The sequence below is a fragment of the Hydra vulgaris genome, chromosome 08 (assembly GCF_038396675.1).
Source record: "Hydra vulgaris chromosome 08, alternate assembly HydraT2T_AEP".
NCBI classification, from domain to species: Eukaryota; Metazoa; Cnidaria; class Hydrozoa; order Anthoathecata; family Hydridae; genus Hydra; species Hydra vulgaris.
This window is the reverse complement of record NC_088927.1, coordinates 4,858,446-4,886,165: the sequence shown is the minus strand read 5'-3', so window position 1 is coordinate 4,886,165 and position 27,720 is coordinate 4,858,446. Positions and strand designations below refer to the sequence as shown.

The 27,720-nt window shown below is 26.9% G+C and overlaps 1 protein-coding gene across 2 annotated transcripts in view; it reads right to left on the bottom strand.

The window, feature by feature from the left end:
• LOC100215841 (ubiquitin carboxyl-terminal hydrolase 7) overlaps positions 1-27,720 on the bottom strand; it is a 71,837-nt gene that overhangs the window by 9,676 nt on the left and 34,441 nt on the right. For both annotated transcript variants that reach the window (XM_065802327.1, XM_065802328.1), the window contains exons 9-31: positions 25,500-25,544; positions 24,906-24,941; positions 24,769-24,809; positions 24,625-24,674; positions 23,705-23,787; positions 22,786-22,895; positions 22,584-22,690; positions 21,219-21,274; positions 21,113-21,145; positions 20,944-20,988; positions 20,629-20,695; positions 19,030-19,099; positions 18,842-18,902; positions 15,608-15,678; positions 15,447-15,510; positions 14,932-15,318; positions 14,592-14,645; positions 14,469-14,512; positions 14,344-14,397; positions 14,140-14,239; positions 12,427-12,494; positions 5,621-5,729; positions 4,481-4,558 (exon numbers count right to left, since the gene is read on the bottom strand). In XM_065802327.1, coding sequence (XP_065658399.1) covers positions 4,481-4,558; positions 5,621-5,729; positions 12,427-12,494; positions 14,140-14,239; positions 14,344-14,397; positions 14,469-14,512; positions 14,592-14,645; positions 14,932-15,318; positions 15,447-15,510; positions 15,608-15,678; positions 18,842-18,902; positions 19,030-19,099; positions 20,629-20,695; positions 20,944-20,988; positions 21,113-21,145; positions 21,219-21,274; positions 22,584-22,690; positions 22,786-22,895; positions 23,705-23,787; positions 24,625-24,674; positions 24,769-24,809; positions 24,906-24,941; positions 25,500-25,544 — 1,833 coding nt within the window. The remainder of the gene's footprint in view (positions 1-4,480; positions 4,559-5,620; positions 5,730-12,426; positions 12,495-14,139; positions 14,240-14,343; positions 14,398-14,468; positions 14,513-14,591; positions 14,646-14,931; positions 15,319-15,446; positions 15,511-15,607; positions 15,679-18,841; positions 18,903-19,029; positions 19,100-20,628; positions 20,696-20,943; positions 20,989-21,112; positions 21,146-21,218; positions 21,275-22,583; positions 22,691-22,785; positions 22,896-23,704; positions 23,788-24,624; positions 24,675-24,768; positions 24,810-24,905; positions 24,942-25,499; positions 25,545-27,720) is intronic.

The following is a 27,720-nucleotide window of genomic DNA, read 5'->3' as shown; positions in this document are numbered from 1 at the left end:
TATTCCTTGTTTTAAAAAGACAAACATTTTTTAACTATTTTTTTTTTTTAAACCCATCTGTCAGAAATACTAATGCAACTTTACGATTTGAAACTTGAATTTCAATAAAAGTTTATGATTACAAATTTGAACTCAATAAAATTTTTTTTATCTAAATAAGTAAAACAGAATTTCAAAATCTTTTGTTTAAATTAAACTTTGTTTAAATTGCAATAGACCATTTCGCTATTAATTTTGTGCGAAATCAGCGAAAAGCATTATGGGATAACCGAGGAGCAAACAAATCAAAACAATATTTTAAAGGAAGTAAACAATTATCTATACATGGGTGGGGGTGATCACTGCGTTGTTTAAAACTGTAGCAATGATAGAAGGTATCCGGAAAAGTACATTATTAAAGACCATATTAAACTTTTTGATGGTAGTTTGCAACTTAAATTTTGGAGATGCAAAGATGGTAAAATGTTACCTATATGGAACTCGAAAATTGGACTTTTCAGGAGTAACTTTAGAATTTTTCTTCGTTCGCCAGTCTGCTCAAATCATTTTAAAATGGGACAACCTACTGATGTTTATCCTTACCCTACTGAGTATTTAAATGGTTACGATATTAAGTTAAAAAAAAGAAAATCTTCATTAAAATGGATATCCATAATTAAGAAAAAAAAGTATGTTTCTGATTACCAGAGTAGTCATGATCAAAACGAAGATAATCATGATCAAATAGAATTTACTGAGCCTATTAATATTCATTATGATCATGATTATGCTTTACCTGTTGGAAAAGATTTTCTTATATCTAAAACAAATGACGTGGAAGACTTACAAATATTTATTAACACTCCAAAAAGATTACTTAAAAGACCTTTGCTATTAAAACATCGAAAACATTTGTTGAGTAAGTTTTCATTGAAGTCACAAGCAGAGTTTAGTTGGGACAGAGTATGCCATTCCGATAGGTTAATAAAGTTTTATACTGGGTGCACAAAAAAAGTATTCATGTTTTTAATTAGTAAAGGGGAAAAAAGTGACAAACTATGCTACTACAAGGGGAAACTTTCACAAACTTTCAAATTAAAACAAAAAAAACTAGAAAAGCCTGGAAGAAAAGCACTATACCAATCCAGGATGAAATTCTGCTAATGTGCATAAAACTGCGATTAGATTTGGTTATTCAAGATCTAGCATTTAGATTTTCGATTTCCCAGTCTCATTGTTCAAGTATCTTAACAACCTGGGTTACTTATTTTGGAAATGAGTTAAAGCCTCTTCTTTTATGGCCCACACGAGAAGCAAATTTATTGTATAAAGCAAGACATTTTTCTGGAGTTACAAAATGTAGAAGGTATAATAGACTGCACTGAGCAAAAAATTCAGAGACCATCAAATGCAAAAGCACAATATCAAACATTTAGTACTTATAAAAGTAGTTACACATTGAAAAAGTTAGTAGTTACAACACAAACTGGTTCTTTCAGTTTTATCTCTAAAGCTTACGGTGACCAAGCTTCAGATAGACACATTACAGAGGACTGCAATGTTATTAACATATTTTCTGAAGGTTCTATGTGCTTGGCGGACAGAGGTTTTAATATCCAAGATTTGCTTTTGGAAAAAAAAGTGGTATTAGTTTGTCCACCTTTTAAAAAAAAAAGGACAACATTTTACACAAGCGAAAATTCTATCAGCTAAAGAAATTGCTCAATCACGTGTCCATGTAGAACGCTCAATTTGTCGACTTAAAGAGTTTAGGATTTGTAAGAACGAGTTATCATTAACAATGCTAGACCTCATTGATCACATTAATGTTATTTGTGGGGATTTAAGTAATTTACAACCAATTGTAAAAGAATTTATTTGACATAAATTAAATCTTAATAAATATATATATATAAAAAAAGATATTTCAATTTTTTATACTCTTTTTTTTTTATAAAAAAAAAAGTTACATTATAAACCATGAAAAATATTAAGAATAATGTTTTCAAAATGTGTTCAGATCGCATATTTTCTGTTGCTTAAGATTTATGATGTCATTATTGAATGTTTCATTAAGTTGTTTACTTTCTAAATCACACTTCTTTATGAGATCATTTAAAATTAATTGAACCATTTCCTCTTTTTCGAGTTTCTTTATAAATAATTCAGGCAAAATAAATTCTGTAAAAAATATTTGAAACTTTTGTACATTTTAAATATAGCTAGGATCAGAATAAATTCTTTCACGGTTTTGATCACTGGCTAAACATACATAGAAATCAGCATGTGGATAGCCACTAATAAATAACTTATGTTGTATTTGCGTACTGTATCTATAACTAGTTTTTAGTGTGTATGTGTTTGCACAAGATTTGTTTTCTAGGAAAGTTTGCGATTTTTTTTTGCCTAAATGTCCATGGGCATTTAATTTCAAGCAAACCAAACCCACAGCATGTACAACTTGTAATACCATCTGAGCTTGGTACAAGATAAGGTATTTCAAGTGATATTATTAGGCCGGTTTGATAACATTTAAAGTTTTTATGATTTTTTTGCATTTGCTTAATATATCTTTTTCTGGCATAGGACTCAAACATGTTATCCCATTGAATTGACTTACTCTCTGCTTTTTTTTTTATAGCCTAAAAGTTGAGCACATAAAGAAAATGCTGCTTTTTTGTTTTTCACTATCAAGTCAACGTCAAATTTTTTCAAAACATCATGAGCGATCGATGACGATATTCTTCCAACTCTATATTTTTTCGCAAGTAAACTTTTTGATTGAGGTATTGTAGATTCTTTTATAAGTTCTACTTGAGATTGTGTTATTAAAAATGTCCTTAAAAATTGTTCACATTTAAATGCTAAACATTCATTTCCATAACACATTCTATTTGAGCTACTAATTGGTCTATGGTGGGTGGTAGTGTTTCATTTTTAGTTGCGCTTGCAGAAGGTAGTTTTTTTTTAAATATTCTGACTGTATATTTGGCTTTAGGCAAATTACAGCACTTTTTCCATCGGTGGCTTCTGCAACTGCTTCCCAATCTTCCAATGTAAAATCTGACTGCCTTAAATGATAAGGACGAAGATCGTATAAAGATCGACTGAGTTTAAGACATTTATTTTCAATACTAGGTTTGACTTTTTTAATAGAAATATTTTGTAATATATCTGGCTCATGTAATTTTCTTTTTTGAGTTCTAGTCCCCCACTTTTGTTTTACTGACGTACAAGTTACATTTTCTCCTAATCGCAAATGCTCTTCAACAAACAATAACAAAGCAAATATATGTTTGCAGCTTTCTCCATAACCGGCTATGCATTTGCATTCTGCAGATAATATACTTCCATTTTTATTTAAACATACCCATGATTCATATTCTTCATCGTTTATTCTTGTTTGAGGTACTATAGTTCCTATTAAATAACAAAATTTTACAGCATCTGATAAATTATTAAAAGATACTGAAGTCACGTGATCTGAAGAATAAAGAGAATGTCCTTCTTTCAAAGCTTTAGAGCTATGAGTATCAAAAGCATAAGTTTCAATGTCCGAATAAGTTGTAGTTGGTAATAACTTTATTACTATTTATTTATTACCCAATTTCCGATTTCATTAGGATAGGGAAGCTGGACACCTGATTTTAATTTCAATTTTTGAAAAGATATAGATTTGATTTTTTCAGTCTCTTCTTGCATGGTTTTTTGAACTGGTAATTTAAGTTTACTGGCATAATACACGTTTTTTAGCAACTTTGCTCTTGCAGGATTTTGATCAAGAGGAATACTCCTTGCTTGAAGAAATTCTTTTAATTTTTCTACTTTCCAACTTTTTATTTCATCCATAAAGGCCTTATTTTTTTTGTCATCAGAGGAAGAATCAGACATAATTTTAAGTGACTTTCTTGTTAATAATGTTTGTTGTTATTGTTTGCTCCTTGATTGTCCCATAATGCTTTACGCAGAAGTTCGCGCAAAATTAATAGCGAAATGGTCTTTTGCTTTGTTTAAAATGCAAAACAAAAACAAATCAAATTTAAAATGAAATATATAAATAAATTATAAATAAAGAGATTGTTAGTTTAATATGCTTTTACCATAAATAACTTCAAAGATTTTTTTTTGTTTGTGTGTTTTTTGCTTGTTTGCAGTAAATTTGTGGCCTTGTTTGTTAAAGCTTTTGTTTTAGAACTGAGAGGTGAATAAAAAAAAAAAGAAAAAAAAAAAGAGTAGCACCTCCACTAGTACAGTGGCCCTCTGGGCAATTGAGAAGTAAATAAAAGTTCTGCAAATAAGTACAATAATTAAGAATAAAAACCTGTTTTATTATTTTAAAATTAAATAAAAAGCAGAATTTTTAAGTTTTAGTTTTAAATAAAAACCAGAAGAGGTTTGAATGTTTTAGATAAAAAAAGAAAAAACCAATAGTAAAAATATCTACAATAATAAAAAATTTAATTCAATAGTAACTCAATAAAAAAATAGAAAAAAAGAATACCTCGCCTTTTAAATCAGCATTTATAAATGTACATTTGAACTGCACTTTGTTTTCAAGTTCATTGATTGGCATAGTTAACTAAAAGTACACAAGTTATTAATGTTGTTGTTTCAGTTAGTCACAGCAAACATAGTATGCATAGTACTATAGAGCCAGATCTACATGTATTTCTTTACTCATTTTGAAAAGTTTTATAATAAAGAATTGTTAAATAATGAAAAAAAAAAAAAAAAAAAAATTGCTTTGAGAATTATAAAGCAATAAATACTTGATTCTAAAGTTTTGTGTTCTAAAAAAAGGAACATGACTCATTATGCAATATTACATAGAAATATTAAATGCAATTAATGAATCAAACAAAACTCTAAATTTTAAAAATAAAATATTAATAAAAAAAGGATTGGTTCTTATCAAATAAAAGTTCATGTCTAAAAGTTTATTTTTAATGATACAAATAAATTTGTAGAAAATATTTTATCTTTTTTTAATACAAATTTGTGTTGTTTTAATGTTTTTATTTCAAAAAAAATATTATTTATTCTTAGTATTCAGCTCAGTATTATCTCACAGTGGACAAATAAAAGTAAATAAGACATGTTTAAGGAATTTAAAAAAGGCATTAAAACACATTAACGCTTTTTAGGGGTTGTCCATAAATTACATCACGCTACAAGGGGGAGAGGGATTAGGTGGTTTTGCGAAGACTTATACAAAACTTGTTTCTTAAGTGTTACGCTTTTGTGACGAGGGGAGGGGGTGGGTAAAAAACGGTAAAAAATTGTATGATGTAATTTATGAACGAGCCCTTAGACATCTAAAACGCATCTTGTGCCCACTGGGAGAGTTGCTGAGACTAGGGAAGAGACACTGGGAGGGTTACTAAGACTAGATAAAGCACAAATAAAAATGGAGTTGAACTTCCTTAAAAGTGATATAACTTTAAAAATTATTACAACAACTTATTTCCAATTCTAAATATCAACTAAAGTAAGTACAGAAGCTTTGAAATTATAAAATGTTTATTTTCAATAAAACGTTTCAAGTTAAAAATCATAAAACAAAATATAAAGCTTTTAATACAAAATAATATTATAATAAAACCTAAAACAATAAAAAAATAAAACTTCAAGTCTCACTTACTACTTGATAATAAATCTTTTTTGGTCCCTTTCTACCACCACTGCATACAAGATCTTTTAAATGTCCGTCAAAAGAGCATTTCACAGGGTTACCAGGTTGGTCTCTATAACTGTAGTAAATGAAATGGAATATTTTAATTCAGACATTTAAAATACAATAGCTAATAATGAATTTGATATCTGATGTTAAATATGATGCTTTATGTGGTGAGCAGTAGACATGGTTCAAATCTTAAGATTTAAAATTATAAAATGATTTTTTAAAGTTGGTGAAAGTGAATAAATATAAACTTTTAAATTTCTACAAAAAAAGGAGAACAAGATTTTATCAAACCAAACCCTGACCACAGTGTTATAAAATGGGTTCTAACCTTGACTTTCTGACCCGAGAAAACCCTTTTGTGGAATGATAGCCCACACTATGGGGATCACTTGGATATAAGTATTAAAATCAGATTACAACATCCTGGCAAGTTATTGACAGGGCCGTACTGAACGACAAAGACGTGGGTGTGTGTGAAAATGAAAAAAACAAATTTTACCGACAAGATTTTTTTTTTTTTTAGAAGCCAAATTTCAGTTTTAACCGACATAAACCATAATTTTTGAGTTTTCCGTCAAAAACCGACAGAATATAGTACAAAATATAGGTTATTCCAATAAATATGAACTAGGGAAACAAAAAGACATATTCTGAGAGTTTATCGTGTATCTAAAATGAAAATTATGTTTTAAAATAAATATTCTAATACAAGAAAAAATCATTCTAAAATGGCTCTTTTCACAAGCAATGTTTACTATTAAAGTCCACAAGGCAGCATTGCAACTTTTTACTGTATTCAGGATGATGGTTAGGTCGTTTGTACCTTTGCCAATGCACTTGAAAGTTGTGATGCATTGCCTCTATTGCTTGTTCTGAGTAAAGTCCGAGAGCTTGGCCGTGTTTGTCAATGAAATCTTTCACATGAAAAAATACAGCATGAACCTTGGGTGTCACAGAAACCTTTTGCAGTGCCACATAAGCCACTCTGAAAGCTTCAATTTTTTGTACATAACTTGGATCAAGAACGCATCCAAAACAGGCAGACACTACTGCATTGAATTTTCGAAATACATCAACTAATGGTATTGCAGCATAGCATGAGTGTTTCTCGACAATAGATTGAAGAAGATCAATATTTTTTAGCAGCTTCCTGCACTCATTTCCTGCAAAATGCCCTCCATGATAAGGCTGTTGTTTAATGTGCAGTGAATCAGTCCAAAGAGTTCCTTGAGGGAAAACTTTTAGTAGGGCAGCAAAGAGATGATTGAAAACACCAATAAGGAGATGCAACTCCATTGGCGGTATGAAGTCCAAAACTAATGTGCCACCAGCAAGATCAAATACAGGAGAATGAACAACATTCATGTAATCACGAGCTCTTTTGATGTTTGATCCTGCTGCATTGAAAAGTGAGACATTCTGATCAAGAGATTGGAAAGTTCTTAATTTTCCTTGATTTAAAAGGTCTTTTGCACTTGACTCACACCAGGTGCAGGGGTGTGCACTTGAGTGTGCTTGGAGACCACAAATTATATTTGCCAGTTTTAGGTCACAGGACAAAACAAAATCTTGGTCTCTCATATTGATCAATTCGAAAATTTGAGACACTTTTGAGTAGTTTTCTTGCAGGTCCTCAGAGACAGCAATAATAAGTTGCTGCTTAACTCCAGTGTCCTTGAAAAACTTGTTTGTGCAATTGAGTTTTGCTGGGGGAGTGTTAGGTTCACGATTTAATTCAATAATTCCAAGGCTTACTTTCAGGAATTCTCCCCCACCGTCAATTCAAACTTTCACAATATGATTGTTTGATGTGCTTCTCATAGAAATGAGTTCATTTTTAAGCTCTTTGAAGTCCTTGCAATGAATGACAGTCCTTCCACATCCAGCATGATCTTTAATCAATGAACTCGTGAAATGGTGAGAAAGCTGCTTACTAACTGCATCAAATTTTACAGCATAGTTTTTCTCAACAATATGTTGTGAAGTTGACTGATTAATTGTAGCAGCTAGTCTCTTGATGCCATTGTTTGAAAGCCCTGTGTTTGCCTGAACTTGAACAAGTTCTTTTATACTAATTGATGGGTTTGGAGGAAATAGTTTTCTAGCTGATGAGGAACCTAAAATAAATGCAGATATTGTTTAATTTCGAAATTTCTAAAATATCTTTTCATGAAAGTTAAACTTTTACCTGGCATTATTGGAAGCATTCTTCCACCTTGTGGTTGACTCAATCGAACAGTGCCATGTGGAGAAGAATCCTTACTTGAAACAACAAGAGCAGCAACTCGTTCAGATGCAACAGGATCCTTGGTTGCAACAGCAACAAGGTTATTTTGCAAAGTGCCCTTTGTGCAATGATGAGGTAATCCTCTTCCAATAATTGAAAAACAGTCAGAGCATCGTTTTTGGACAGTTGAAGATGGAGTATTTTGTGCTGAGCTCTGCAAAAGCTGAGTTTTCTGTTGACCATTATTTCTCAGTTTTCCAACAGAACAAATCAAACAGTCACATTGTGTGTCTCTAGTTTGAGGTCGAATTTTTATAGTCTCAAAATTGTAAAGTGATGGGAGATTGATGTGTTCTTCAGAATCCTTTCTTCTTAAACAAGAACGACACTTTTCACAAATTCCAAGTGGAACTTTGTCATTACTAAAATCGATCCTCTCATTGAGTATTGTTTGGCATTTTTCTTTTAGGAAAGGTGTCAGTTCCCTCTGACATTTACTGAAGCAAAGAAAACAGACAGTTTTCCTGCAGTCTTGGTGGTTTTTTGCTGTATTCGGCATTTTTTTGTAAAATTAGATGTGCGCAGTTTTGCTCTCGTGAATAAAGTAAATAAATCATGCCTTTTCCCGAAATTTTTATTTTTCCGAAATTTTCCCGAAATTCAAAAACTGTCTTATTATCACAGTTAAAAATAATTTTTATGAAAAGTTAAACAGAAAAACAGAAGAATAAAAAAATATTATATTTGTTTGGTAATAAAGGAAGCTTATCTTCTTGATATCTTTTAATTTTTCAACTTTTTTTTATGTTTTCATAAAACATAATGCTCTTTATGCTACAGTATGTTTGTTTACTTGAATTTAAAATTATATCTTATTGTAAAAATGCAAAACAAGCTGTCATTTCGAATGTGTGTAATCAATAAATTCAGAAAATTTAAACATCAATAACTTGCCAGGACGTTGTAATCTGATTTTAATACTTATATCCAAGTGATCCCCATAGTGTGGGCTATCATTCCACAAAAGGGTTTTCTCGGCTCAGAAAGTCAAGGTTAGAACCCATTTTATAACACTGTGTGTGTTTTTAGTTTTGCTTGATTTATGATAAGATGTCGACTGCAAGATGGGTGTTTGTTATAAAAATAACTCAAATTAGGTTTTTTATTCAAACATTGATTGATATAGTTTATTTGAAATTATAAAGATTAAAGATTTAATATTCCTACTAAATCAAACATAAATTTTTTCAGAAAGTTTTGTTTCTTTTCTTTTTGATTTTTAAAATAATAAAAATAAAGACTTACAATAACTTAATAAAAGTTTTATTAAGATCTGTTTAAAATAAACCATAGTAAATGTAACTTATTTATTAAACATAACTTTTTAAATTATACTTAATGATTAAAAAATATTATATTTTTTAAAATTTAATGTCTTTTAAAATATATGTTTTTTAATCAAAAAAATACAACATTTTGTAAATTATGTTTACCGTAATTATCTCTTCTTTAATTATCTTTATTTAAAAAGGTGCCTTAAAATCACTTTATAAATTAACGTTTAATAAAAGTTAAATAAACAGATTTGCTAATATTTAAATCAAAATTTTAAAATTAAAATAATAGTAAATACGTTTGACAAATGCTTATGTTTTTTGTTTGAATAGTTATTCGAATATAACCCTTATAACATTTTTAAGTTTTGTTACATAATGAAACCAGGTTACAATATGTGCGAAATATCCGTTAATCATATGTGACAAGATGTAACATTTTAACGTAACAAGACGCAATGTTACAAAATTGTTACGTAATGACATGTATGTACTCTTATGTAACGCAACATAACATTTTTACGTATCATTACGTATCAAATGTCTGTTATTTTTACGTTACAAAAAGTTACATTTTTAATCTTTTGAGAGATTACATTGTAACATGTGGTTCTTTAATATTTTATAATTTTTTATTATAAATATCTTCATATATAAAGTATATAAAAAATATATATAAGCATATAAATATATATGTTTGAAGTAGAGTGTAAATAGTAATAGATATAACAACAGTAAAACAAAATACTAATCAAGCATTACAAATAACAAGTTAGATTAGAACACAATAGTAGATTTAACTAATTTTAATATTATTGAAATTTCTAGATGATCATAAGACTTTATACATATTTTTGATTATGGGTTTATTAAAACTTTAAAAGCGCAAAAAGTATATTTTTGTGAAAAAGTTACAAATTGAAACTGAAAGTTTAACTTTTTTTTATACAAAAAAAAAAAAAAAAAAAAAAAAAAAAAAAAAAAATGAAAGCGCATTTTTTTTTTTTTTGAAACCCGGGAGAATTTTTTAATTTATCCGAACTTTACTATTTAAAGAAATTTACTATTTAATTCTTCAAATAAGGTTACATTCAGGTAAGTTTAAAAATCTAATTTTTGCATGTTCATACTTATATAACTTAATGATTTTATGACAAAATCGTAGAGATTAAAACCGAGGAAAAACCATAAAAAGTAAGTAGCACCCGGCTAAATGCCTATTTTTTAAGTAGGCAACATCTCCTACACCACTTACAGAAAAAATCTGATCAGCGATCCTTAAACAATGTTTATTAAATCTTAAAATCATTAAGTATGATATATTTGATATTTTTCAGATTTACAAAATAGGAGGAGGAGGGGGGGGGGCCCATTAAATAATTTTTGGAAAATTTTTCCACCCACCCTAAGCTATTAAGACCCCCTCCACACACAATTTTTAATTTTTACTTGTTATCAACAGAAAAATTAAATCTCAATATTAAAAAGAAAAATTCTGTAAAAATCGGCCTTAAAAATAAGAAAATCATTACTTCAGTTACCGAAAAATCAAAGTTTAGTGTAAGCAGCCTTAAAAATTGCCAACATAGTAATTTTCTCACCAAAGTATAAAACTTAAGCATAATAAATCCTATTGAAATTATGAAAAAACAGCTGTTAGAAAATGCGCATTTGACCACAAGCCACGCTGGAATTAAATAGTTTAAAAAAAAATTCTGCATTTATGATGTATTTTAATTGCGCCTTTTTTTTTACATAACATTACATCTCAATTGGTTACACTTTTAAAAGTTAAAAAAAAAAAGCCAATTGAGATGTAATGTTGCAAATGTGTCTCAAATTTGAGTTATAATTAAAAATGTCAAAAATATAGATTTTATTTTACGTTACATTACATTTTTTTGAAACTTTTAAAAGTGTAACCAATTGAGATGTAACAAAACGTAAAAAAAAAAAAAAAAATGAAACAAAAGGAATGGCCCTATTTTTACCCTTATTTTCTATAATATAAGGGACATCAGACAAGTCCCTAATATTATAGAAAAAAAAATTGTCATGTTGGGTCTCAAAAGAACTGAAAATAAGACTTGTCTCTAAAAAAATTGACTTTAAAAAACCGTAAAAAAATTTGATTTTTTTAATTATGTTAAAAAACGGCAGTTTTTATGCATTAAAATGTAAACAAATTATCTAAATACAAAAAAATTAATATTGTTAAAACTTTTATAAAATTTCGCTTCATTTGAGAACCAACACAACATACTTTTGAAGAAATTTTTTTTCAATATTAGGGACCTGTCTAATGTTTAAGGGTCAAAATTCACTTTCTGTTAGGCATTTTTATTTTTTACAACTGCTTCTGGCTTCATACATGGATTGGCAAATAAGTACAATTTATTGTGATGAAATTCACACTTTTGTTTATTTTCACAAAGCCATGATACATGAAAGTTTAGGCCCAGCCATAATAAAAAGTTTAGTTTAAACTATTGTAATATAAAAAATGTTTTTTTTTTAAATATAAAAAGTAATTAATTAATAACCTAATAATCAAAAGCATTGCTAAGCTAAAATAATATTTAATAATTATTATTCTGATAACAATTATTATTAATAACTGATAATATACTATAACATTATATAATATTTTATAATAATAATTAAAATATAATAATATAATATTAAAAACTGAAAATAATCATTATAATTAATTATAGTCACTATTAATACTTTTAATTTATTTATTTAGCCAAAAACATAGTGAAACACAGTAAAGCTAAAAACTGATTACAAAAAACTAAATTAATCAACTATGAAAAAAAAAAAAAAAATTGAAGAAAAATTAAAATAAAAAAAAATAGAGATAAATATATAAGATCAAATATCGTAACATGAATTGACCCTATGTTAGAATATTTAATTTTAACAAAACCACTTGTTCTCCAGAAACTGGAATCCACCCCATATACTATGTAAAACATCTGTATACATACTTCATTACTAAAATTTTTGTTATATTTCATTACTAAAATGAGTACGTTTTTGAAAACAATAGTAAAAAATAATAATAGTGCAGGAAAATAAACCACATCTACACATCAGTGCTACTAAAAAATAAAACATACATATATTTATTTGATTTTTGAACTAAGTTTCATCATACATTTATAAAAAAAATAAAAATATTGGATTAGTTTTCTTACATTTGAGGTTTAAAAAACTGTATTTTTAATGGATCAACTCCAAGTGTTGAGGCAGCAGCATTGGCTATCTAAACAAAATATTTATATTTTAGGGTTCAACAAGTTTCTTGAAATTTTGTAGACAATATTTAATACAAGTTTGAGTTTTATTTGATCACTTTTTTTCAACAATTTCACTTCCAACAAGGCTGTAAGCAACCAATATTAGAGTTGAAAGTTACTGGAAGAGAAAAGATGAAGTTTATAATGCAGGATAACGATTGACAGACAACTTAAAAGATTGCAAATAATATAAATCAGGAAAGCAAGATGAAGGAAATGAATTCCAAAGAACTGATGTTCGAGGAAAAAAACTAGACAAACAAGAAGTTTAGGAGCACTTAGGAACAGTCGCAGTAAAAGGATGAGACTTAACTGATTGATGAAATTAAACAACTCGAATTTACTAAAAAGTCAGCATGCCAAACTTTATCAAAGACTTTAGAAATGTCAAGAGCGATAGTCTTAACCTCTCCACATCTACCTAATGTACAATGAGTTTGCTATTAGTAATAACAGATAGGTTATTAATTTAGCAAATCAGCTGAAAAACGAGAAGATCGAAATCCACATTGATGATTAAAAAGTAAGTTCTTAGATTCAAGATGAGAGATTAAGTGTTTGTTAATTAAAGATTCAAAAACATTGCTTATAATAGGGAGAAGACTAATGGGAAGGTAGTTAGAACGTTAGATCACTCTCCAGAGTTTTTGAAAATAGGGACAACAGATACCGCTTTCCAACAGGCTGGAAAACAAGATTCTGATTAGCACTTATAAATAGTTTTAAAGGTATAGATGACGGCTCTGGAGAACACTTCTGCAAAATTATAACCGGTATGTTGTCTGCACCACAAGCTGTAAAAGAGTTTAAGCAGGAAATCACTTTAAATACAGAAGCTGGAGTGATATGGATGTAAAGCAATGAATCAACTTGTTTGTCGGCTATATCAGGTAGAACACAACTAGTGGAATCAAGAGATGATATTGATAAGAAGTTCTTAGCAAACAATTCAGCTTTGTCTTTAGGTGACAAAATCTGAACCATACAAGAGAGGTGGAATAACAGATTTACCCTTGTTATAGATGCTGTTAAAGATTCACCAGAAGTCATGAGTGCCTAATTTTTGAGATGAAATACGAGATTTCATGACCTGAGAAGAGTGGGCTTTGGCGTTAGACAAAACCTTTTTTACAATGGTTTCTAGCTTTTGGTTTCTAGTTATGGTTTCACTTTACTTAAATATTCTTTTTTTTCTCAATGTGTTTGTTAGCTTTATTTGATGCTAGAAAAGTTAATTCTTTTAGCACGCATTTAAAATTTATTATTATTTAAAATTAGAGGAAAATACACATAAACCTAAATCTACTCAAAACATCTGACAAGCCAGGTCAAGCTGTTGCAATAAAATATCATAAGCATAGTAAGGAATAGCATGTGATTGCATGCTTTTCCTGACCCAGTGTGACTAATACTTTGTATTAATTGATGTGTCAACCACTACTATATAGTATTAGTTTATGTGTCAATCACTAATGTGTTGTTAACTACTGTATTGTTAACACACTAATATGTTGTTAACTACTAAAGCAATGTATTAATAAAAAATTAAGCCTGCTATTGAATACCCTATTTTTAAAACATAAAGAAATCTTTAAGTCAAGTTTAACTTACTTGAGTATAATTCATTTTCAGATTCAAAGTTTCTATAAAACCATTATCTGAAGGGACAGTTTTGTCACAGAACAATATTTGAACTTGATGAAGCAGGTCTCTAAATATAAAGTTATTTCAAAATATCAATTACAATTATACTGTATCTATAAATAAACACAAACATTATGCTGGCAAAAAAAAAAAAAAAAAAAAAAAAACTACTTGAAATATTCCACAGGTGTTGGCAACTCATAGCACGTCAAATCTTTTTCAACCCTTATAAAAAGCAATGTAAAATGAAAATCACTGATTCACTAAAAAGGTAAAAGAAAATGAAATAAACTTACGCTTGAAAGCATATAATATCACCATCCATTAAATCATGAACTACCTAAAAAAATTGAAATAAAAATTGTTTTAAAAAAAAAAAAAAAAAAAAATATATATATATACAAGAGAACGGCGAATACCTCATCAAACTTTTTGTCTGTTTCTGTACACTCTGTTTGGCCTGCTTTTAACTCCTTTACAACAAAAATATATTAAAAAAAAATAATTTATTTTACAAAATATGAAACAAAACTTATAAAGTGTGTAAGTATTATGTAGCGTGATCTAATGACTGTGCTATGGAACCTTGAGAAATAAACTTATAAAAAACAAAAATAAAGGAGACAAGACAAAAACAACAACAAAAAAAAAAATTCAAAATTATAATGGAATCCATAGCAACAGAAAGAAAAAAAAGCTTAAACAATACTTGTTACTTCTGTTATATAATAAAAAGACAAAAAAATAAATAAAAAAAACCTCATAGAAAAGAAGTTTAGTCTCTTGGGGTAAACCAGCACGCTTACAAAGCATAGGAAACAAGGAAGATGGAGTAGAATGAAGATTAACATAATGGTGACCACAATATGACATAGTCTTGTATTTTGGATTGTAATATTTAAAAAATAAAATAACTTCATTGGAAGAGTCAAAGTCAGGAAGACTTGTGCAATCACTGTCAGGTGAAAGCATTTCTAAAAAAGCCAACATTGTTGGATCCTGGTCATTAGCATAAAATAATTCTATGTCATCTGGTGTTTCAAATCGACGCTTATCTTCATTACGAAGTTCTACCATAGCAGGACGAGTTGTACTGTTAGCTCGTTTTTGGATTGGCCATAATCGACATTGTGAAGCTGTATATCCCTAGAATTAAAAATTACTTTAACTCCAAAACTTAGAAATGTGGAATTAAAAAACAATTTAAGCAGAAGTATCCATAAAAAGAATTTATTAAAAAGCTATTGAATTTTAAAAATATAAAAATCACATACAAATGCCTCAGCTATAATTTTTGTAGCATCACATAGTTTTTCTTTTTTTTGAATTTTGAAATTTCTAAATTTTTTATACCAAAAAAATAAAAGAATTAAAAACAAATACTTCATTATGAAAAATCAAAAACAATATCATCTTTAAGTAAAAAACTTCATACACTGTTTTATTGTTATCCAAGTCAAAAAGATCATTTCCTGACCACTTGTAAAATGCATCTTCTGTTATAATCTAATTGTAATTATATTTAACAACAATAAAGTAATAATAAAAATGCATTAATATATTTACGCACTCTAGAATGAGTCAAATGTCCCTTATACTTGAAAATCATAAAATATTTTTCACGTGAATATTCTCTGTGATCATTAATAATAAAAGTCTTATTCATCTGCAGATTTTTTAGACCATGTTTACAGACTTAAAGATAAATTTCTCAACACAAAAACGTGCATTATGGCTGATTAAATGCCCTTTTATTAGAAAATAATAAATAATAAATTTATTTAAATGAATTGGGATATTTGTGTGGTCAATCTAAACAATAACTTAGCAAAATAGAGACTTCAGCATTTAAACAGCTTTAAGCATTATTTTAAAGTTTTTAAACTCAAAAATTTAATGTGGTTTCTCAAAAAAACCTGGATTCTAGACATAACTTGGTATTGACAGCAGAAAAAATATAAAACTAAAAATACTTTTCCTGTTATATTAAAGTTTTTTTCCTTTTTTTTTTTTAAATAAATAAAAAATTTATAGATAAAAAATATAATATTATAATGCTCAAAATCTATTTTTTCATAAACAAACTTTACATAAATTTATGACAATATAAAATGACATAACTTGTACCATATCACATAAACAATGTCAAAATCACATAAAACATGTCAAAATATCACATAGCATATCACATGAAACATGTCAAAGAATTTTTGACAACTTGTCTTTAAAATTCGCTGAAAACATTAGACTATGATTTGTAATAGAATCAAGGATCGCTTGAATTGTGCATCCTGATTTAAATTAGCTTTACTGCACTCTCTCTCTATGCACAATCATTTACAACAACTAATTATTATATGAAAGTTTTTAGGACTTTATATCCTGAGAAATTGTTCCCAGATCTAAGAAAAATATATATTAGCATTTATTTTTATTTTAAATGCAAAAAAATAATGTTCAACTTGAAGTTTATTTTATAAAAATATTTTTTTTGTAATATTTTTACTTAGGCTATTATCACATAGAGCAAGTACATTTCATTTCAAAATCTTTTCTTTTATGAGATCTAACTATACTTTTGATACTGAAAAACTTGGTTTTCACCTCCTTTTTGCATTCTCTTTGTACTGTAGTTCTACAGACTGAACTGATTAAATTCAAAAATTGAATCTAAATTGCTAGCAAAGTCCTCGACCTAATCTTATTTTACTATTTGAAGCATTCACAATCTTCTTAGTAGATTCATTCACAATCTTCTTAGTAGATCCATTCACAATCTTCTTAGTAGATTCAATTTTACTTTTGTTATTATGAGCAGCAAAGATCTCAATTCCACCAATCACAGTTTTTCGTTCTCCATGTTTTCAAAAAATTATTTGTTGCACATTATTCGCACAGATATCAAATAAGCTTTTTGAAAATTTTATTTTAAATACTATCTCTTGTTTTTAAATTGTGTCACGTATGTCATGTATGGTGTGTCACGCAACTTATTCTTTAACAGTTCCTTGATATAAAAAAATGATGTAAAAACTGGTTTGTTTCTAAGAAACCAGATTAAAATTCAGGGTTCTAAATGCTTGAGCACAGCCTATATAATATTTAATTACAAGAAAGTTATGCATAAAACTTTCATGTAGACTTACATAACACTGATAAACAAATAAAATTTTATTGTGCAAATCTTGTTAACTAGTTGGTTTGTTAAAACAAATTAAATATGCTGATTTCAAATATGCAAAACATTTTTCACCATCACGTTAAGTTGTAAAGATATTTGGGTTCAAATCTTTAGTATTTAAGGTAAAGTCCCTAATATCGTCGAAAAAAAAGTTATTCAAAAGTATGTCAACCTGGGTCTCAAAAGAAGCATATTTTCATAGAGATTTTAGAAAAGATAAATATTTTTACTTAAAATTTATTGACAAAAAAAATTATGTGAAAAAATGCTAAAGACTTTAAAAAATTTTAACAAAATGTTTCTCAGCAATAATACAAAAAGTACTTATTTTTATTATAAACAAATACCATTTTTAACATCTCTATGAAAATACGCTTCTTTTGAGACCCAAGTTGACATACTTTTGAATAACTTTTTTTTCGACAATATTAGGGACTTTACCTTAAATACTTAAGATTTGAACCCAAATATCTTTACAACTTGATGTGATGGTGAAAAATGGTTTGCATATTTGAAATCAGCATATTTAATTTGATTTTAAAAAACCACCTAGTTAACAAGATTTGCACAATAAAATTTTATTTGTTTATAAGTGTGATCAGATAAAAAACATTTGACTTTCATATTTTAATAAATAAAAACATAGGGAAGCTAAAAACTATTAAAATCTAATTACCTAAATATAAATATAATAGTTATATGCTTTTGACCGATTAGGTTATTAATTTTTAGAAAACATGATCTTTGTGTCAATTGAGTGAGGTCTAAAATTTTTACAAAATTTGAATTTGAATTGGGGCATTTGACTCACCCTAACACAAATATATGTAACATACACATGCTTAATTTTGACTCACCCTAATACAAATATATGTAACATACACCCTAACACAAATATATGTAACATACACCCTAATACAAATATATGTAACATACACCCTAACACAAATATATGTAACATACACCCTAACACAAATATATGTAACATACACCCTAACACAAATATATGTAACATACACCCTAACACAAATATATGTAACATACACCCTAACACAAATATATGTAACATACACCCTAACACAAATATATGTAACATACACCCTAACACAAATATATGTAACATACACCCTAACACAAATATATGTAACATACACCCTAACACAAATATATGTAACATACACCCTAACACAAATATATGTAACATACACCCTAACACAAATATATGTAACATACACCCTAACACAAATATATGTAACATACACCCTAACACAAAAATTTTGTTGATACTGCCTTTTATTTTACACACTTTCAATTTCCAAAAACAAATGCAAAAACAATTTTTACAGAAAAAGAGTAAAGGAAAATTATGAAAAAACAAAAGCCTTTCTTTGCTCCAACTTTTAAAATGAAACTCTTTCCTAAAGACCTAGAGACATTTATAAAGTTTTGAACATTGAATGCATATTAAATCTCTTTAAAAGCACACACATGCACATCCATGTATAGGTGTGCTTCACTTCTCTCTTTACGCCTTTGAACTTCAAGACGCCTAAGTAAAAAAAGGTAACAATTTTTATAATTATTCTGTTTTTATAATAATAATTATTAACAAAATTATCGATAAAATTATGAAACTATTGTTACAAAATAAAATACAATTTAAGTTTAAAACCTACTTTTCTTCAGAAAATTTGCTAGCTAAATGATCAGGGATACAATCTTCACCCACGTCTGTTAAAATTGTTTCTAAAAAAACAAAACAAAACAAAAAAAAACAATTTATTATTGAACAAAAAATTTGTTCAACAACACATAATTATATAAGACAAATATACATGTGTGTGTGTTTTGATGTATGTTTTGAAAAAAATAACTTATTCACAGAATCAAAAAGTTTCACGCTTATCCTTGTTCAACACATTTAGTGGGTTAGGCACTTTTTCAGAAGATTTTAACTAAACTCGTGTTAACTCCGATAAGCCAAAGTGATCTATAGACACCAAAATGGTGTTCTTTAAATTCACTATTAGGGCTAGTAAAAATGCTTTAAAAATTATATATAAAAAAAGAAAAGTTCCTTTAAATATTAAAAAAGCCTGAAGCAAAAAAAAATTATAACATCTAAAGCTCTTGTTTGGACATAATACGCTGATAACCTCATGCTAATTTCAAATAAAAGAATGCAAATAATTTGTAAATTGCCTTAACTACACCGAGTGTTCAAATGTCTAATTAAAATATAAAGTATATATATAAATACTACTAAAAATATAAAGTATTTATAAAAATATATACTTTATATCTTTAGGTCTCTAGACCTTTAGGCTACCATTTTTTCTCGAAAATGTTGAAAACTTTTAAATAATAAAACAAAATCTGAAGTGAAACAGTGATTTTAATTTTAAAATTTTTATTTAAAATATTTTTTGCTTAGGCGTTATGCTATTCAAACTGCTCATTTTCATTTTATTGTCTGCGCATTTTTTACTCTCTTCAGCAACTGTCATGATGTTTTGCCTCTGACTTTCAATGTGACTGTTATGAATTTGTGAATAATTAACTACTTCTCTTCCTTAGTGACATATTGATCTATACATAATACAACAACAATAACTTCATCCAAGTACCATGTATGTTTAAGAAGAGAACTTCAAAAACGTTTTCCTAATATTTAAATCTATTAAACTATCTAACATTTTCCCCTATGTTTTAAACTACTTAAACAGCAAAGAGATCATTAGACAATGGATGATTTCAGAGTTTTATGATGAATGACTTCAGAAACCAAGAAGTAAAAATTATTGATAAGTAAGGTGCAACATTGTTAACATTTGTTAAATAATAAATAATGTTATTTTATGAGCCACCCTAATATATGTATGGGGATATATATATATATATATATATATATATATATGTATGTATGTATGTATGTATGTATGTATGTATGTATGTATGTATGTATGTATGTATGTATGTATGTATGTATGCATGTATGTATGTATGAATTTATGTATGTGTGTATGTATGTATGTATGTATGTATGTATGTATGTATGTATGTATGTATGTATGTATGTATGTATGTATGTATGTATGTATGTATGTGTGTAATTATGAATATATGCATACAAATTTATATAACAAAATGCAAATGTGAGTATATAAATTTTTGTAAATATAAATTTTTAATAAGTCAAACAAGAACAAATAATTAAAACAAAATTTATACTTAAACAAAAAATTATATATTAACTAAAAATTAGAAAAACTCACTTAAGTCAGATGTTCTTAAGTAAGATAACATATAAGCATTTGTGCAATGGCGAAGAACTACCTCATCCTTAAAAATATAACAAGGAAAAAAATTAAAGTAAAAAAATATTAACACATAACTGTAACAATAAATAAGTCACTAAAACAAAAAATTTGCTGAAAAAGATAATAATAAAATATAGATAAGTAATAAAAATCAACTATAAAAGAAGATGTGTAAAAAAATATATAAAATAATAGAAAATAATTTATAAAATCAATTAAAATTAGTTAAACAATGTAGAAAAAAGAAGAAAAAAAGAAAAAAATGAAAACCTCAAAACCGCCAAAATTATTTTCAATGGCTTCTTTTTTTGTTGCCTAAAATCGGAAAACTAAATTATTAACCATAAACACTAAAACTTTCAATGTTCATAAAGTTTGCAGAAAAAAAATATTAATAAAAAAAACTTGAAGTTAACAAAATAAATGTTTAAAATCTCACTTGTGAAACAACATCATCATCAAATTTGAACCACTAAAAAAAAAAATATTAAAGTTAAAATACTTTATAAAAGAAAAATTAAAATTGATAAAATTTTTTTTTTTACCTTTCCGTCACCACGGGGATTAATATATACAACGTAATGACCACCATGATTATCACCTACAGCACAAAAGGTTCTACTTAAAGAGTAACATGATACATATTACCAAGCCACAAACAAACTACAGTAACATAAATAAGTTAGCAAACATTTAAAAAGTCCTTTGTCAGTTTGTCATATATGCTTGAGTGATTTCATTGGCAAATACTTATATTTCTTAAACTAGATTTGATTGATTGCTTTTAAGATATTTTTTTAGCAACTTCACTTTTTTTTCTTAAATCCAATATTTTATTTATATAAACCTATTATTATTGTTATATATTTAAAAATACATATAATTTTTTTATTTATTTTTTAGCCAGAAAACATTGTCTTTTGTGGTATGCAGTGTTATATGACATTCTTTAAAAATAAAGATTCAAATTAACAAAACCACATTTTTAAATTTAAATAAAATTTTTTGGTATTAAAGTAGTAAATTAGTATATAAAATGAATCTTTAACAAAATGGAAACTCAGGAAATCAGAAATTATTCGATAAAAAATGTTGCAATGCTAATCTAGAAAACTCTGTATTGCTACATTTTTTCTAAATTTATTTAAACATTGAATAAATAGGAGTTTATTTTTATTTTTTTAAATCATTACCAAATTATTGTTTTAAACCATTAGTAAAAACATATTAATATATACATATTTTTTAAAAAAGAATCTATTAAAGAAATATTATAAATAAAATAATTAAAAAATAAATTTTTTTTTTGCTTTTTAAAAATAACTGTAAAATTGACATAAAAAAACTAAAATGTTATTTCACTTAAAATGTATTTTCATTTTTTATTAAACATTAATGAACCATATAAATATAAACTAGAAAAACATAACATAAAATAAAATGTAATTTTTGATACTTTTTTATACTTTAAATAAAAAATTTTTATACTTTAAATAAAAATTAAATTCTACTTTTGTTCTTAAAATTAAAAAAAAATAATAAAAAAATTTGAAACACTTAGTGAAGAGAAAAATATTGTTACAAATGCATAACTTATTTAATAAAAAATAATAATTAAAAAAAAAAAAAAAAAAAAAAATGCTTACAACTAATTCTCAATTTATTTGTCAAATTCTATAACTAACTTTAGAAACATTAAATGACTTTGAATGATTGAAGGCTTTTAGAAAAGAACAAATAACAAACACACATACAGACTAACAAATAATAACTAGAAAGTCATTATGGAAATAAAAATATCTTCCATGAATATAGTAAAAGTTTTTTGCATAATATTTTATGAACATTAAAACAAAAAATTACCACTATGCACAAGTACAGCATGTAATGAGTATATTATAAAAAATTACCACTATGCACAAGTACAGCATGTAATGTGTATATTGGAGCTGGTGCATTTGCTCGAAACTCTGGTTCAAGAAATTTTTCAAGATTCAAAGATTCTGGAAAAGCATATCTGAAAATAAAATAGAGCATTTATTTTAATGCAAAAATAAAATACCACAGTATGAAGTAGAAAGAAAACTTTCAATATTTACTTACATCACTTACCTGTCATTAATTTTATAGTTAGTGTCTGTTTGAGGATCGTATTGGAATCGCAACAAGTGTAAATGTAAAACAGGTGGAAAATGTCGAAATATAACACCCTTTTTAGCATCCTGAGTTGAAAGAAATTTTTCATTAAAAACAATTATAATAAAAATTAGCTTATAAACCATGTTTAATAAAAACATTTCATTTTTATCATTATGATTTGAAGTTGGACAGCTAATTGCAGCATTTAATACATTCAGCAATAATAGTTTAATACATTCTAGACAGACATGCTTAGGCAATTCTTCTTTGTCTAGAGACGCAGTCTCTAGACAAAGAAGAATAAGTAAGTATCTAAGTAAGAAGAATAAGTAAGTATCTAGAACAAAGAAGAATAAGTAAGTATCTAAGTAAGAAGAATAAGTAAGTATATAAGTAAGAAGAATAAGTAAGTATCTAGAACAAAGAAGAATAAGTAAGTATATAAGTAAGAAGAATAAGTAAGTATATAAGTAGAATAAAGAAGAATAAGTAAGTATATAAGTAAGAATAATAAGTAATAATCTTAGATAAGAGTTTAAGGAAATGCTAATTTTTATGAGCAATTTTTTTTTCGATTCTGTTTTCCCCTAGAGGAAAAATAAAAGCAACCAATAATCTGTTTTGTTTTGTAGGCATATATATGTATTCAATAGAGTGAACACTTAAAGCTATATGGATAAGAAAATAATAATATCGATACGAACACAACTCTTTAACAATATTAAAAAAACAACTGAAAAATTCTTTATCAACTACTTTTACTCTACTATAAAAACTTGCTATAAAAACTTCTTTAAAAAAAAAGAAAAAAAAATTTAAATAAAAAAATTAACTTATATTTTAAATTTTAAATGGCTTATGTCTAATAAAAAATAGAAAACATAATAGCAACCTGTAATCCATGTTGACCTGCATCATATTTATTATCTCCATCAAGCATTTCTGCTTTTATATATTCTGTGAATGAATCAATAACTAGAAAAAACAAAAACAAAAAAAGAACTTGAGAATTTTAAAAATCTTGATATTTTTTGAAAACATTATTGCAAAAAACTTTTTCCCTTCTCAACAATATTTAATGCTTAGTTTGAGTTATTAAACTTATTAATGATCAAACTTGAATAACTAAAATAACAAAAAATGATCAAATTTTAGATTCTCTTAAGGGACATCTGTTCTACAAAACATATTGATTGATAAAAATGCACATAAACAAACTATTTATAACTATAAGGCAACTACCACCAGAATAAGTTACATGAATATTTTGTAAGAATTTCAAATCAAAATAAAAAGTAAATTTGTAAAAATAAAACTCTTGATATTAAACAAAATTTTTCTTATTTTTCATGTTTCTTATTAATGAATCCCCAATTAAAGACAAAACTCCTCTTTCTCATAGCTGATATGTTATGGTTGTACATAATGTAACATTGATCAGATTAACCTGCATTAAAGCAAAAGAATTGAGAATTATTTAAAATTTCTATAAAGAAAAAATTTATGGTTTACAGTCACTACATAAACCTGGACATTAATTGATATAAACTTGATATTGAAAACTAGATTTCTAATTACACAATTTAACTAAGTATCATAATTAAATTTTCTAATTATGTTTATTTTTCAACTTTTTTTTAAAATATAAAACAGATTTTTGTTTTTCCTTGATTTTTGTTTTAATCTAAAATTGATTAACCAAAGTTAAGTGATAACCTAAGTTAATTAACAACCAAAGTGAAAACTAAAGTTATTACATATTCTTGTTTTTATTGATGTTATAACCAATAAAATAGTTTCAAAAAAAATTACCATCTGTTTTTCCTTTAATATTAAGTTGAATATCATAAAATGGCTCTTCCCTAAATAAAACAAAAACCTAAATAAATCAAAAGTAACGAAATAAAATCAAAAAAGATCACAAAATCAATCAACATAAATTTTAAACTTGTTTACCTTGAAGAATAGTAGTCGACGTTAGAGCACTGAATATAGGACTATACCAAAAAGTGAAAAGAATAAAAATTGAACACATTTTTTAATTTAAATGTTTAAAACAAATTTATAATTAAATGTTAACAAATATAACATACATTCATTTTTCCCTCCAAAAGCTTAGGTATGATGCCCTAATGATAAATTTATATATATGGTTAATAAAAAAGAGGTTTATCATAACAATTTTATTAGCAAAAAAAAGAGAAGCTTTTTAAAAGTAATTTACTGAAATAATCATCAATTAATAATAAAAAATTTGTATAAGATTGTATAAAACAGTTTTATTCATAAATACTATTTTACCCAAATGAGCTAGCAACTAGCTAACAAAAACCTGTAATAAATTGTTTTCATATATACTTTGAGCTCACAAATTCTTACTTAATTATCTCCTAGTGTGAGTGGCAGTGCTCACACATAATATCAATCATACCATGCTACATTAAAGCAAAGCTTTCTCAAAAAAATATCTGTGACTACAATTCTGAATGCTATCTTTTTAATTACATATATACTCACATACAAACATATACGCACACAAACGTATATATATATATATATATATATATATATATATATATATATATATATATATATATATATATATATATATATATATATATATATATATATATATATATATATATATATATATATATAAATAGATTGTAAAGAAAAAATCATATTACCTCAACAACTGTGGATTTCATCTTCATCTCCATGTTGTCAAGAAGCTAAGAAAAAAACTAGTTATTATGCAACTAACTTTTGTAAACAAAAAATAAAACTCAAACCTGAATTTTATACCAGTTAAACTTAAGTACATAAATTTTTTAAACTTTTATAAAATATAAACAAAAAAGTTTTAATATATCAAGAATTAGTGAGAGCCCATCTATTAGTTTATATATATGTTTTTAATAGCCTTCTTTGTTAGGTATCTAAAAAACAACACTTTTAATGTAGCATTTTTATTTTCAATAAATAATTGCAAAATAATTAAATATATCAAACTAATCATTTGTCTGTATGTAAATGAAATCATTTAGCCAATTAACCATATCAACTAATAACAACCAATTAATAATCAAATCTGTCACTTAATATTTTTCAAGTCAGTTTAACATGGGCAAAAAAGTCTCACAAATTATTGATTTTTTCATAAAAAAAGCAAAAAAATATTATTTATCTAGTTTTTGAATTAAATTTGAAATTGTCATATCAAAGTATAAGAATGTTTTAATATTACTTGCTTGTTAAGCGTGAGCTAAACTCAAACATTCATAATAAATATACCAAATCAAGCATTCTTAGAAAATATATCAAATATTACAAAAATAGGAAATTGAAGCAGACATTGAAAATTTGTGTTGAAACTGAAATGCAGTAAAGAAAGCAAAGTTCTTACTGTAAAACAAACATTTCAAGTGGACCACCAAACACATCGTCCAATACTAATTAGCGCAGTAGACAAAGAGACAAAAATACAATCTTACATATACCTAACAAGCCAAAATTTTTGGGTATTCCGTCAAGCCATGGCTGCCACTTTAACGTCAAGCTATGGCTGCCATAGCTTTTAGGGTTCTGCACAAATTAGGCCTAGTCACTGATTTGGGCACACCTTTAGTGATTGATAAAAACATAATTGCTAGAGAAAAGTATCAAATTATGCAGCAGAAATGTCTGAAGGTTTAAACCATATTGTTATTCTAAAGTGTGATGGGACGATCATAAAAACTGGAAAGTTCTCAATGGGTACTGGGTCATCTTGAACTGAAGAGAGAACTTGAACAGAAAAGCTGTGCTATGGGCTGCTTCTCAACCACATTTTAACCAATTGCCTCTCTAATTTAACAAAATTTCTATTTTGTTAAATTCTTGTGATGGTCCCACTTCCAGACCCAATCCATACACTGGTTGCATTGAGAAATCTTTGAAGGCATGTTAGCTGCTACCAGTGCTAACATTTGAGCCAATTAACTGCACATTGCCATCAGATGATATCCACTTTTAGTAAGGAACATCTTGGTTCCACATTAAAATCCATTGTTCATTTAAGGATGAAGCCTGGAACATTTACCTTTCGCTTCAGTCATGCAGATACTAAGGCAAAGTTAACAAGATTATCATCAACCCAGTGATTTGTCAGATTGCTTACTTCGCATTTCTAGAAAACATTCTGTTTGCAATGTTGACGGATAAGAGAACAGATATCTTAGCTATTGGCATTCGAAGAGCCATAAAAGCGTGAGAATCAGGTGAGGCAGTTAGACAAGCTGGAATTAAAAACTTTGATAGTCAAAATAAAATTAAAAAAAAAATACTTCCAAGCAACCAACTACATTAAACTAATTGATTGATTGTGCAACAAAGTAACTCCACTGCCAATACTGAATGATGTGACTACAGAGGATTTAAAAAGTATGCTGGAAGATCTAATACCGATTGATTAGAATTTTACAAAGTTCCTATGCCACATACAAACTGTGAAAAGAACAGTAATAATGGTTAAAAAAGGCCTCAAAGAAAAAGTGGATATAACAAATGGGACAGATTTATTCCCTTTGCTCTTAAATTGAGAAAGAACATGTATAAATTTAGGTGCAAAAGACAGTACAAACCTAAATACCTAACAAAACACATATTTTTGTACTTTTATTTTGAATACTTATTTCTTAATTCTTATAAATTATAGAATGGGTCTGATCTTTAAAATCTGGTTTATGAATAATAAATGTTAGTCTATAGTGTCTATAGTGCAAGTGTAAATCTCACTTTATTTCAGCACATTTTGCATAAAAAGTATAAAAAATTTAATTAGAAAAGATCTTAGTTTTAAAGTTATTTATTTCAACACATTTTTGAAACAATTTAAAACTCCTAAAAAAAGATTTGGTATGGTCAAAT